A 15,271-nucleotide genomic window follows, 5' to 3' on the forward strand; every position below is an offset into this window, starting at 1 on the left:
GATTCTTCTCAATAAATGTATTCAACACAAAAATGTCATCTGATATTATGTAATTTATCATGAATTCTGTTTTGGCTATTCTTCACTAGTCTTTCCGTTTCAAGCCAGTTCACAAACCATGCAAGTCATCATTTTGGCCAATATCTTGTATACAGCATTAAGCAACATGCTTCCTCTATAATTCTTTGGGCTGCCTTTCTTGCTAGTCTTGTAGACTGGGCAAATTAATTCATCCCCCCAAATGTCAGGGCATATCCCATGTTCTAGAACTCATTGAGTAGTTTCAAAAGACCCTCTCTTATTTCCTGCATAAGTGTCCTACATAATTTATTGATTTTCATGTTTTCACCCAGCAACTTGCCATTCTTCAGTTTCTTAACTGAGTTAGTCAATTCATATTGTTCAAATACAGCATCCACTTCATTACCTTACAACAGTAATATTTCATGTTGTAGTACCTGCTACCAATTATTACCACTCATCTATTCTCCTTCTAATAACTGCACAAAGTGCTTCCTCCATTGGTGTGTAGTCAGTCTAGCTTCTTACTTCTTAGCTTCTTTTCTGAACTTATCAAGATGTTGCCAGAAGAATCTACTGTACTTACTCCTCTCAATTTCCTTCCAAATCTTTTCTTTTTTCCAATTTTATATTTCCTAATATCTCTCCCAGAGATTACATCTAGCTATAATACAGTGGGTCCTTTCAATTTCCTTTCATATTTTTCTAAGTTGCCTTAGTAATATTCTCATCAGTTTTTTTTCCTCTACTTGTATTTTTTATCATCATAATGCTCCCTTTTAGTTCCTGTTTTATGTATGATACAAATTTCCTCAGCATTCTTCTTTAAAATTTTGTTGAGGACTGGCATTTTCCTTTCCTTATCTCTCTCATTTGCCATTTTCCACTAATCACATTCAAGATTAGCTACAAACTTTCACTTTTTTAATTGGATTCAATTTACAGAGCCAGTGAGCCATGAGGATCTCTTCCTCTTCATGTTCCATTTCATCTTTCAACTTTACTTTAATTGATAGATGGTCAAATTTGATTCTCTCTGCAATATACATTTCCATAATATAATTCTGTATGTTATTCTTTGTGCTGCCAAAGTCAGTGATCAAGCCTCTTCCACTTTCAACATAGATCAACTTCCCTTCAGAGTCATCTCTGGCTCATCTGCTTGAAATTACGTATCCTTCATTATTGCATCTAACCATCAATTTTTCCCCTCAGTACTGGAGATTTAATCTTCATATTTCTTCTCTTGGGCCCATTCCTCTTTGAATTCTTTGATTGCCAAATCCAGTTGATGTTCATTATTAATTCTTTAATAATGTCTTTAATTAAAACAACATAAATAAAAACTAGGAATCCAGAAACCTGCAAATATTGATCATAAAAAGTAAGGAAAGATTAGGCTGTAGATACTGTAGACATTATTTACTCAAACTATAAACCCATACTTTGGCTCCATACTGTTATCTAAAATTATATTTGATGGAGTCAAAATATGGATTTGCAGTTTGAGTAAATAATGTCCACAGTTTCTCTAAACTTGTTTCCTTATTTTTTATTTATGTTCCCTATTAGCAGGTTTTTATTTTCCAACTTTTTATATTTATCTCGTTCACTGACTTTTTTATGCTCAACTATGAGCAAAAGATTACTTGACATAATAACTTAATGAAATAGTTCATGATGATTTAGTGTAGCTATTGACTATCTGATTACATTAGTTTGAAATGTAAAATGTTAAGCTACAGCTGGAAATTATGAAGATTTGTTTCAAAATATAGTGAACATTTATAGTTTCTGTGTAATTGCATAGCAATGGACAAATATATGCCTAGACTAAGACACAACCCTCACTAAGCACGAATAAAATTTTATCAATAGAAAAGCAGCTTTCTCAAATAAAACATACAAGTCTAAATCATGGCTTGAAACAAAACTTTGTGTCTTTAAAACTAATTATTCTACAAATGTGTATAACACAGTTTAATACACTTGTTGATTTTGATTTTGTTTACTCCTTCACTTCATACATAATGGGGTTGGTTCCCTAAAGATGCCAATTATGTACAATGTACAAAGCATTGAGTATCTACATGTTACAGTAATCTACTGTTTGTTATTGGCTGGTAATTCCAGTTTCACCCTGTTCTCAATCTTCTTGAAGGTATTTCAGATCTTTTTAAGAAAGCTAACTTTAAGGAGTAATGATAACATTGTCTACACTAGAATTATGATATTTCTTAGCTTATGTACAGGAATTCACCTCGAGGGGTGCACAAACAGGATTTGTCATCCTCCTATTAGCAGAGGGCTATTGCTATCATGCACTAACACAACTTATATTAAATTGATTTTTTTTAGGTGAGAGGTAACTCAAGGCTGATGGCATGCAAATCTCATAAGTAAATGCAGAAAGGAATCCAGCTATTCAGTGTAAAGAGGTGAGGTGTCATCTCAGAATTTTTCAGTAAAACTTTTATTTTATGTTACTTTCTCTACCTTGAAACCAACTGTATGGAAATTAGCAATGTCAGGCAAAATAAAAATTTGCAAAATATTAAATAAACTTAAATTATCCTTTTTACCCTTTCAAGAATGACTGCACAATGTAACTAACAATCACACACTGTATTCTTAAAGCCAAAGCTGATACTTTCTATTATTAGTCAGATTTATTGATTTACAGATGCACTTAGGGTATATCAAAACAAGTTATCACAATACAGCAGCTTTGTGCAAACAAATGATTGAATTACTAGCAGGTTTGGTCATGTTTCACAAGCATGATGGTAACTCAATCCTTTGTTCATATAAGACTAAGCACATTTTCTTGTGATGTGCATACTATCAAGTATTTTTATTTTTATATTTTTTCCATTTAACTTTTCCTATCTTGCTTAACAAGTTTCTAATTTTTACATTTTAGTTACATTTAAGACAATAAATAACAAATATACATTCACAACAATTAATTTAGTACACACAGGTGAGGTATTCTACTCAAACCTTTAAATGACAGTTGTTAGCAGTACATAAAATGATTTTAACTTATTTCAGATATGCAATTTAAAACACAAAATATTAACATGTACAAAAAATACAATGTCCTTAAACAATTATAATTTCACTGGCTTTCTAGCTACATTATAGGTTGGTTAAAATAATTCTGTTAGCTGGTGAGTTGGCAATAGCAAACACTATATGTAATGCCAAATAGTTTAAAATCTGTTAATAGAACAAGATGGATATGTCTTACATAAAAATTAACAAGTTTAATTATTTTTCTATTGGTAATAAATAATCCTATAATAACTACCAGAAAGAGTTACTGACATTTCCTGAAAGACAGGGTGTAATAGCACAGAATGCTATGTTGGTTTTAAAAGTAGCTATATTATAAGTTAGTAATATATGCCAAACTCAGAAGATCATATACAAATAGAACAATACTCTAAAATGAGAACTTTGAGGAAAAAAGTGTTACATGATATGATAGAGAGAATTGAAGAATGAGAATTAATTTAAACAACTCCTTCCAAAATTAAAACTTATACAATGTTAAAATTTGAATCATAAACTAAATTGTGATGCCAAGTTTATTGGAAATATAGATAAAAAACTTTTAACTAAATTTTGAAAGTAACACTGTAAAAAGGGTCTTCACAGCATACTTTGACCCTACCATACACACAGGATTAATCCTGAAAAATTATACTATCTATTCTTGTCAACATTTTATAACCACTCAATAAAATACAAAAATGTTGTGGTAAGTTACACTAGAATTGTTTAAACATCCAATTTACAAAATTTAAACAATTTTTCTTTAAACCAGATATCTATCTTCTACACACACACACACACACACACACACAAAGTAACACTCAAATATGCACATATTTCTTAATGTTTCAATATAACAAACTTTAAATATTTTAGCATTATTTCATACATCATTTTTACACCATCATCATCAATGGATCTTGTCGACCCTCCCACAAACTAACCCCAACAAAACCATGAATGGAGCTGAGATGACAGTACATTGTTGTTATTTTTTATTTATGTTCACTTTTAACTTTAATACTGTATAATATTATTTTCAAATAAACTGCCTCTGTTTACAGCACAAATGGTAAGTTAAAAAAAACATTTATAGGACAAAATGGTAAGTTACTAAGGTGTGGAACACATCCTCATAGTAATAATGTTACAAGTTATTCAATATACAAATGAGACTCCAGGATTGCAAATACTTCATATATCGAGGTATTACTCTGTGTGCGTGTGTGTGTTATTTAGTTTTTAGATTTAACAAGTAATATTGTGAAAGTGTTATCTCACAAAAAAAATAAAAAGGAAAGTGTTTTAGAAGACATAACACACCTTAGCTAATTTTTCCTCTTCTTGCTGTTTATCACCTTCAAGTTTTTCTTTCTTCCTTTTTAAATTTTCAACTTCTTCTTCAAGTTTCTTTGGTTGTGGCTTAAGCTGTTCAAGCTGACAGATAACAAAGGATCACAAATGAAATATACAATAATAGTCATAAGACTCAGTTTAATTTGAAAGGAAGTTTCAAACTTGCCATAAAAATTAGAAATATTGAAAGCTCTTGTCAAAATATTAGCAGCATCTTTCCTGCTGAGCCTCTTTGCATTATTTTTCAAATACTGTTTACAATTAAAATAATATTAACCATTACCTTCACACATATTATCAAAATGTAACTGCTGGTCACCAGTGAATGTGGACTGGGAGAGGATTGGTCCCTTAATACATGTTCATGATTAACTGCTTATTTTTCACATTTGTTTAATAATTGCAATAAATAAATAACAATACTACCATCTTGAAAAAACACTGAAGGTTTCAACAAAACTAAAAATAAGAAAAATATTTCTAGAATTTTCACAGAAGTCTACACAAAGGGCTTTCTTGCACACAGCAAAACTTAGCTGACTGACAAGAGAGAAGGCAGGTAAGTCAATGCCACCCACTGCCAACATTTGGGGTACTCACCTAACTAAGAAGTTTGATTTGATTATACCTTTTATAGCACTACTTGTAGCTCTAAAATTCTAAAGTTAGTTTTGCAGCAAAAATCTGACTACAATAACCACAAGACAATGAAATCTAAGTGATATATTGCACAACAAAATGATAATTTATGTAATAACATCATAAGCTTCTCTGATTATGCAACTTCTATAATTATTGACAACATGTAAAATGAGACCTCTAAAGTTTACTGTACATATAGTTGCTTTTTGTTTACCACTCAGATGACCATCCATACTACTTTTCATCTTAAGATTTATCAATGGATAAAACATGCTATCATGTGTATCCATTGTATGAAAATGAATGATTTGGCCAGCAGAATGTCTCAATGACCTAAAAGAACTACTTCACTACACGTGTATGAAAATTAACAAGGTTTTACTGTAATTAATATTTTTTTCTAACAAATTTATATTTTACTGAGATTCTTCTTTTACTTTTTCTTTTTCAGTTTCCAACATCTTTATCAATCTTTTGGCTTTTGATTTTGCATGTTTCAAACTCTCTCTGCAGTGTAAATCTTCTCTTTCAAGTGCACTGTACTCTTCTTTCTTCTCTTCCACTGTTTTAGCTTTTTGCTCAAAAGTGCTATAAGATTAAAAAATAATAACTTTACTGATTATGAAAAACTGAGAAAAGTGTGCAGTAAAAAGTGCTATAAGAAGATCTCTTATGTGCTAATTATAAGTGTGTTGTAAAAGCTTTGAAGAGAGTTCTTAACACCAACATTTATATATTAAAGAAGAAATTTAGTTCTATTTTGCAATACAAAGTTTTAAAATTATTTTACATGCTTGTTATGAGATTATTGACCCAACACTTGATGAACCTTCCAGGTGTGAATATGATACAAATTCTAAACTAACCTCATTTTAACTAACAGCTTAGAAAAAAAAACAACCTTTATACACCAGATATTTATCTTTTTATTTTAACCAATGTTTTGTCTTTGCAGCTTCACTATGGTTAGTATATACAACTGTTTGGCATTGCAGAATTCTAATATCTAAACGTTTTATCAAAATGTGTAAATTCCTCCGGTATGCACTACAAATTTTAAGAGGTAAACTGACCTTACTAGTAGGTATGTACATAGTTCTTGTCTTTATTGGTTGTCTATTATTAATTAATAATACATCTTAAAAGAAAGATCTTGTGCAGTGTTTTCACACACACCTTTTCACTTTTTTACACTCTTTTTCCTTTGCTTCCGTCTGTTTCTTCAGTTCTTCTAATGCATCATTTACTTCTTTCATTCCTTCTAGAATTTCATCCCTTTTCTTGACAGCTTCCTGTTCTTGCTGCTCAGACTCATATCTAAACCATTAAACAGGTGTGGTGATTGAATCAATAAAAACATATGGATCCCACTAGTAATTTGAGGGGGTTAAAATTTATTTATTTAAGAACATTACTTTTATAGTATCATAGTGATATTATGTGACTTATGCTACTCTTTTACCAACAAATACTGAGACTGACCCTCACATTATATCATGCTGATATTATGTGACCTACGAACATACTGTGGTCATGCTAATATAAAAATTAGCATTCTGGGCAGAAACTAAGTTTACTGGGTAGAAAAAAAAAAACTTCTGTATTTATAAGATGCAATAATATAATAAGATCCATCTTAATTCTTTTCAGACCAGAAGGTATTAGAGCAAACTACAGCTCAATTACTAAGCTTGATAAATTACAGTGGAATTTTATGGTATCAATATAGTTATTTATGATTATTTCAAATGTATATATATAAAACCTAAGAAAAAACATTTTGTTCAACATCCTCCAAATGCAAAGTTTTATAAAGATTAGCAACTTAGTACAGGCAGCAAATTAGTGCAAAAGTTGTAACTACAAGAGATAATTATTTGCTCTACTTCTTTATTTGCTGTTCTATGTTTCAAGAAAAATAAGTTTAAGAACTTATTTGTACATAGTAATAATGTACAATAATTGAACTGTGACTTTATTTTGAAAAATACTAGTCCATTAAAACACAGCCAAAACAGGTCATCCTTTGTAAAGACTATTAAGTATTATGTCACTTAATATGGTAATATGAATGAACATGTGCTGTATCATTGTAACTTCTGTATTGTTAGCTAGCCATGTCTGAAAGGTCAAAATAATAAAAATAATAAATCTATATAAATCTGTAATGTTATTAGATTTAACCTATTTAGTCTAAATATTTGTGTTTTCATGTTATCTGTAGTCATTCTAGAACAAGAATGACAATTTATATTTACTTCCTAATATTTTATGGTGGTAACAAGATTGGTCAAATCAACCAAACCCATACACAATTCACTAGTGAAAATAACAGATAAAATAAAGTTTCTTTCTTTTAAAAAACTTTGATAACTAGCTGGACATTAAAGATTTTGCATGAGAAAGTTGAAAATGTTCTAGTGCATAAAAGTAATTTTAATCATATAACAGAAATTACTTGGACAGGCAACATGTAAAAACAAAAAAGGCATGAGAAAAATGTTGCTTAACAAATCTTAAAAATGAATTGTAAAAAATCTAAATTTTATATACAGAAGTCTTTTAATGTTGAATGATAAGCTGCCAGATTTCATTCATATACTTTTAAAATTTAAAAGTTATAGCATGAAAACTATAACAAGCACAAACAATATTACAAGATTGGTCCAAAGGACAGAGCCCATGCTGAGAGATTTAAGAGCACCTGTATGAAATTTGGCAAGCAATTAGTAAACTTCACTGTAACTTTCAGAAAAGCAATACCTCTATAAGGTACAACTCAAACAAGTCTATTTTAAATATTAACTAGAATGTTTATGTTTTTCTAACGAGTTTCATAAATTGTTACTGGTTTTGAAAAATGTCCAAAAACAACTAAAGACACTAGGTTGGCATTTCTTAAAGTCAAGAAACAATATATATGTGATGCCTTTCTGGTCAAATTGCAATTAAATTAACGAAAATCACACACATACATCAACTTCTTGTCATCTAAAAACTTGCTAATAAATGAAACAATAGCAAATTTTACAGCAGGGCACCTGACAGATCATAAATCCTAATTAATATATGGTTCATGATGACAATCTTGAGAACAGTTAGGTTCAAATTTAAAGATTATGGAGTTTATTTATGTTTACATGATGAAAGGTGTATATTAGCATAATAGAAAGATTCCATTCACCATATGTGAGCAACTGATAGTTGTCTGAATGCAACTTGTGAAAAACAAGATGTAAATTTTTGTACATCATTTTGGAAGCTAGTACAACCACTATGAACAGAACAGTTCTTGAAGCTGTGTACTTATACAAAGAAATCATCTGCATGTAACCATCATATGAACTATCTTTCTGCTTTGTGCAGATTTATCTATTCATGCTGCTCTACATCTTAGCAGCTTTTGCCATAAAATATAACTGTAAAGAATCCTGCTTTCCCTAGGAACAGTGTTATTACATTATGCACACTTTACGTGTATTTACTATTGAATTAATTTATTCAGAAAACTGGAAAAATTCTTTATAATGCATGTTCATAAGCGTTGTTATTTTGCATGTGTCTTTTGCCTGTGTACAAATGCTATCAAACATTTCCATCAACTTCTCTGTAGTATGCATGTAATATAATATTAAGATACATATATACACCATTATATAACACAAACTCACTTATATCTTTGAAACAGGATATTCTTTTTAGAAGTAATTTCATTTTCTAGTTTCAGATAGTCAACAGCTTCATTTTTGGCTCCCTCGAGTTCATCTTTCTCTTTTTCAACAGCTTTAACACGATTTAACTAAACAGAAAATAATATCAGTTTTTCACTTCTGAGATATATATTTTGTCCAATAAATAATTTTTTAAGGACTTCAATATATAAAAGACATTTTTTAAAACCTTATAGGAATATTCTATACAAGACAAACAGATAAATCTGCTATATAATACTGGAGTGTAAGAATGGAAAAACCTGTAAAAAAAATATTGACAGTATGAACAGAATGATCTGAATATTTGTTGAGTGTACAAATGGATAAATCTGCTATACAAGATCATGAGTACACAAAATGAATGAATCTGCTGCATAAGATGTTAAGTGTACAAGCATGAACACAAGGCCATTAGTACTTATTTATATAATTCTGTTACAAAAGTCACTGAAGTCTATCAACCTAAAAAAAACATTATGTAGTTATTTGTTTATTTTAATCCCAGTTTTTTTTATGGTAACGAGTATTTAAAGATAAAATCCTAAATAATTGACATCATAATAAGAAATTAAAAAACTACAACCCTTCATTATTACCTTTTCTGCTCTTTGTTCATTTAATTCTTCTACACGCTGTGATAAGATTTCTATGGGTTTTTTGAAACGACTGCATCCAATAATATCCTCTAAGAATTCTAGCATACCAGTATCATACTCAGTCTGACCTTTTGGTTTCATCATTGCAATTTGTTCGACTTCTCCCTAATCAAACAATATACTAGTGAGCATCAATATTATAAGAACTCTTTAAAATACTGTGGGAAATAATTAAATGAAAAGATTAAAAACAGTTAAAGCCAAAAAAAAAACTTTAAATTGTATCAACAAGAATAATTTTTATACCTCTTAAAAAGACATAATTAATTTTTTTAGTATTGAACATTTTTGAATAGGTCTAAACATTCTTAAAATTCTAAAAATTACTTCTTGAACACAAGTTACAATAAAGATCCAATATTCATAAAAATGATCAAATAATCAAATATACTTTTCCCATTTTTACCATTCTGAGTTATAATTTTTAATATAACTAAGACTAAGAATACAACAACAGAAAATTTAAGTTGTTTAATATTTTTGTTGTATACAACATATTTATTTAATTATAAAGAAGTTCTACAACAGCAAAGATTTCTTCTGTCTGAAACAATGACCACAGATATAATTCTTAAAATATCTTGCAGAAAGAAATTTGTGTGCAACACTTTAAAAACAAAATGCACCTGTTCTTTCAGTCAATGAGTCAATAATCGATTCCAAATTTATCAGTACAGAAAAACCAATATTCAAAGCTTTGAAGTTGGAAAGTTCTTATTGTAAGAGTGAAATAAACTTTTCACTCATTAACTCAAACTGATGTTTGATTCTGAGCAACCAGAAACACTATCATCTGCACTTTAATTAGATGTTACAATTTCCTTTCAAAACCCCCTCAACCATTTATAAATGATTAGATGATTGGTCTGCAAAGATTTACCCCACACTCTAACTATAAAGGTAACACCAAGTCACCAATAAACAAGCATCTACACATAACACATAATTCAGTTTCACAAGCAAACTTTAACTATTTTTTAGTCACTGAAACAAATATATTTAAAACACTACTTCAACATTTTAAGTCTCACTAGCAACTAAAAATAACACAACTAACATAACAGAAATCTTTGAATCTTGCAGAATATGTATCTATGAATGATCAAATTATACAGAGAAAGATACTTGAAATTTCTGCTTATAAAGCTTTCATTTATGTATGTATTCAAATATTTAACTGATAGCTATTCTAAAACTATTATTTTCAATAACTGTGGTGTCCAACGTTTCTGGTAACAGAATTAACCCTTTTTATTCAAGCTTAGCTCCTCAGTGTATGTCACAATCATTAACAGTGTTAAATTCAACATTTAAGTAAATTCTTTCTGCAGAGATACCAACTATTTCAAATGACTGAGCGTAATCATTGTAGACAGAGCTTTTTCACAGTTTTAGTCCTTTTAGATTTGCCAGAAACAAGACAATCTGGTGAACGAAGCCTCTTTTTTTCCATTTTGTGAACAATCGTATTGGTGTTTCTATGCCGTTTAGAAAACGAGAAATACCCATCTACGCGAGCGCTGATTGGCTGACAAGCACTGATGATGCAGTTATGGATTCCTCCACATACCCACTATGGAGAAGCACCGCACACAAACTATTGATAGACGTCGAAGATACAAATATTTTTTATTATTTCAAGCACAAACATGATTATCGCAAGTAGCCATTTGGACTATGTCTATTATTTATTATTAAAATTTATTTGTATCTCACTAGAAATTTTTTTTTCACCCCTTTCAAGCCCTGGAGGAACAATTTATCACTTTATTGTATAGGCCTATATAATATATAATAATTTGGGAGTTACAACAAGTTGTAATATTTCTCTGTATGAGTGTACAGTCGTAATGTATACACCAAAATCATAATTATTACCCTCAAATCGTAATGGTTGGCATCTCTGTTTCTGTATGACAACATCAAAGTGCACGTCAAAAACTCTTAAATTACATTTTCCTGTTATCGGGATAAATATAATCCCTAAATTCATCACTTCAAGTATCATAAATTCTGAAATACGTTGTGGAAAGCTCCAGGTAATTAAAAACAAACTGTACATAAGCAAATTCACAAATACAAAGTTTAAACCTCAAAACTTCTTTATTTGCCAAAATTTCAATACATTTACCAAACCTATCACAAAAGCCCCTCCTCTCTCTGACTTTCCAAATTATTTGCTAATCAACTTTGTAAGACTGATAGATATATATATTTATAACTAATAAAAACAGATTCTCCTTATAGAATACTCACTGTAGCTATTTGAATTGGTGATACAGAATAACAGTATGACAATTTCTTTGCATTATAGTTTCACGTATCCAAAAAACACATCTAACCTATTTATAACTTACTTAAAAATTTGGATAAACAGTAGTTTCACACTTCTGTTCTGTTGATTAATATATATTTGGTGTTCTTAAATGCACATCTGAAAACTTTATGAACACCCAAATTTCTAGGACTCAACAAAGCATTTGAAGGAGCATTTCTAATTTTTAAGTAAAAGCAAATTAGCTTTATTTAATGCTCAGTAGGTATGAGTGCACTGATACATTAGCAGACTTTCAGCTTGACCCTGATATGAGAAAAAAATTACTTGTTAGCTATAAGCCATTTTATTGTTGTCACTGATAATTTAATAGATAGAACGTTCTGAGGCTTACAGTCTGAATTTCAATTTCCAGGTACCATCATACCAGGTACCATTCTACAAAGGCTATCAGTTATAATTTTGTCAAGTATTCTAATTATTGACCTTCATAATATTAAACTTGATGCAAGAATACAGTTGTTTTTGCCATTTTCATAAAATTACAAGCAATTGAATGTTAATTTGAAGCAAGTCTTCAATAATACTATTATTTCTAACCCTTTCATTATGAGGTCCTTATATTGCAGGAAATAACAAAAGTCTTGTATTTTATTCAAAAAATAAAACTGGTGAATAAAAAGTTTGAAATTTAATAAGAACTTTCCTAAAAGTAAGTAGTTTCAAAAAAATATTTGATTCTGATTTTTTTCTACTATTTCTACTAAATATTCATTACTAATTGTAGAATAGTTTAAGTACAAGGTTATTTTCATGCAAAGTATAAAAACATTTTTTTTATTTTACAGTTTTCCAATTTCATTTGCATTATCTCTAGAACCTTCTAAACAGTTTATTTTCAGGTAAATGTTTATTTTATTTTTTTCATTTTTCTACCATATCACTAACTGTAGCTATTTGTCATCAACATACAGTACAATGAAATGTTTAAAATTAAGAAACTGAAATATATTCTTTCAGTTAACTCTTTATCAAATAATCTTAAAATATTTTCTTTACCTTTTAATGTTTTTGTTTCATTCCTGTCTGTTACAACTTAATTTACATCTCAACATATGTTAATAAGCTTCATGAAGCAACGAAAATTTTTTATTATATTAATAAAAAATAATTAAACACTTAAAATATGAATTTTAAAATAATACATAATCAACTAAAACATGAAAGTAAAACCTAAATACAATTTTAAATTAACTATATCTAACTAACATCATGTTAGTGAAAAAAAATATGGCATTAGCAAAGACACACTTAGCAAATAATGTTTCATTTGTTTCACACATTGCTAACAAATACTGAGTGCCAGTTTTAAAATAATCATTAGAATATTATTGCTTAATACCAGTCCTTTCTGTTGGTTATAGATGTTCATCAAATTAAGGAAAGGTTGCTTGAAACATGTCTGAGTTAAAAGGTTGGTGTGGCTGCTGTCAAAGAGTGTCAATATTTATTTTTTGTGATTTCTGAACCTATCCAAAGGAATTTGAACTAAGAATGGGTAAACAAGTTGGACTGAGTCTGAACATATGTTAACTCAACAAGTAATTTAGATAAAAAATTAAAATCAGTGATTATTCATACATCATATGACCACAAAACCAAAGTACTTTTATTTGAAAATTTCTTTTGAAATAAAGGAATTACAAATCAGATTACACAAAACAATGAATTATAAAGTAAATGATCTACTGTCATTAAAATATGTTAACAGTAAAGTGGTTCACTTAAATTTTGAATATAACTCAGTGAAACCTTGTCAAATGCACAAGGAGTTTGAAAGAGTCTAAGATTGTCAAAACTTTATTTTCCATGCATTTTTCACTTAATAATAATTCCATGTGAAATAAACGTGAATAATACTTGACTTTAGTCTGACATTCTTTGCTTACAAAACATGTGCTAGCATTGTTGCAACTGATGCAGTGCCCAAGATAGGGGGTATTTCATAATGCTGAATTTACCCTCTCCATATTCGAAATGTATTTTGAAGCTGAGAGTTGTCTTTTTTGGAATAAATTTTTATAAAACCAACTGAACATTTCTATGATGACTTTTTTGTGGTGAAGTCACTTATAATATTCACATGTATAAAGCTCCTACTATTAATTTATGAAAGTTATGGTTATAGTTTAAAAGTTTATGTCAATTTTGTAAGTAAATAAAGCACAGTAAAGATCAATGACAAGACTCTAGTTTCCAGTCTTTCAGGGGCAACAAAAAGATGAGAATAAAACCCAGAAGAGGGGCAAAGGACACTATCAATAGCTCTTATGTCCAAAGGATCTGATATCACAGCCTTGAGAAAAAGATCAGAAAGAGGGAGGTGTATGTGTTTTCTTATAGCAAAACCACATCAAACTATCTGCTGAGTCCACCAAAAGGAATCAATCCTCTGATTTTAGTGTTGTAAATCTGTAGACTTATTGCTGTACCAGCAGAGAACCAGAATGAGGAGGGAAAGAAGTCAAAGGAGGAAGAAATGACAAGTTATGAGAAAATCCATATATAAGACCATGAATGACCCACCAGTAAGACACAAAAGGGTTCAAAGGCCTGAAAATAGAAAGAAAGGTGCCACTATTGAATCTGAGTCAACTAGCATAAAGGGGGGAGTCACAGACAGGATGTGCAATGGTCAACCCAATGAAAGTGAAGGTGGAAAGCAGTAAAAAGACAATAAACAGGAAAAGAGGTGGAGAATTTACAGGTCAAAGAATGGAAGTTGGTTCATGAGATTGTGAGAGAGAAAAAATCCCAAAAGAAAAGTACTGATATCAGGAAGCCTTGATCCAAGTATCTGAGGTGACAGGAATACTACAAAAAACATCATATAGAAAAAAAAAAGCTAAATGGAAACCACTGAGGTAAGAATAGAGAGAGCAAATTGAAGAGAGAAAAGCATCACTTTCCAAAAGATCCCAATAAGAGAAACCAAGTAAACAGAGATCAGCCACAAGATGAAACTCAAGCCAAAGTATTAAAAAAGACTGACCATAGATCTCCAGAAAAACTTTAAGAGAGGGAGAGAATACATAACAAAGGAGATAGGTAAGAACTAAGCAAAAGCAGGAGTATTGAGTACTAGAGTGTTACAGAAATAGAGAATCAGCCTTCCCAACATGTGGGACTCCAGGAATTGAGAATCCAAAAAAAGAAAGGTGATATGGACATAAATCATAGCAAAAAAAATCCTTGAGTCAAGGAAAACAAGGCAACTGAGATTGGGAATGAAACTGATTCAAGGTGTCAGCTTGAGAGTCATGTAGTAAGGAATGGAAAGAATCAAAAGACATCGAAGAAAGGAAAAGGGACAATGAACTATAGCAGTAACATCTTCCACAGTCAATAAACCTCCAGTGGTCACAGACAAAACAAAGACAATGTTAGCAATATTACACTAAAAACAAACCTGTGAGAAGGTAGCAGAAATTTCACAAAACTAAGTATAAACTTAGACATGTTTCAAAGACAGTGCCAGGGATAAAAAT

The 15,271-nt window shown here is 30.1% G+C and overlaps 1 protein-coding gene across 2 annotated transcripts in view; it reads right to left on the reverse strand.

The window, feature by feature from the left end:
• The window catches only part of glu (structural maintenance of chromosomes 4-like protein gluon), an 82,273-nt gene that overhangs the window by 51,024 nt on the left and 15,978 nt on the right, over nucleotides 1–15,271 (reverse strand). For both annotated transcript variants that reach the window (XR_013026377.1, XM_076494581.1), the window contains exons 6-10: nucleotides 9,389–9,553; nucleotides 8,751–8,878; nucleotides 6,256–6,396; nucleotides 5,517–5,667; nucleotides 4,405–4,518 (exon numbers count right to left, since the gene is read on the reverse strand). Coding sequence is in view for 1 of the 2 variants with exons in the window: in XM_076494581.1 (XP_076350696.1) it covers nucleotides 4,405–4,518; nucleotides 5,517–5,667; nucleotides 6,256–6,396; nucleotides 8,751–8,878; nucleotides 9,389–9,553 (699 nt within the window). In the remaining variant the exon portion in view is untranslated. The remainder of the gene's footprint in view (nucleotides 1–4,404; nucleotides 4,519–5,516; nucleotides 5,668–6,255; nucleotides 6,397–8,750; nucleotides 8,879–9,388; nucleotides 9,554–15,271) is intronic.

This window comes from Tachypleus tridentatus, chromosome 1 (genome assembly GCF_004210375.1).
Source record: "Tachypleus tridentatus isolate NWPU-2018 chromosome 1, ASM421037v1, whole genome shotgun sequence".
NCBI lineage: Eukaryota > Metazoa > Arthropoda > Merostomata > Xiphosura > Limulidae > Tachypleus > Tachypleus tridentatus.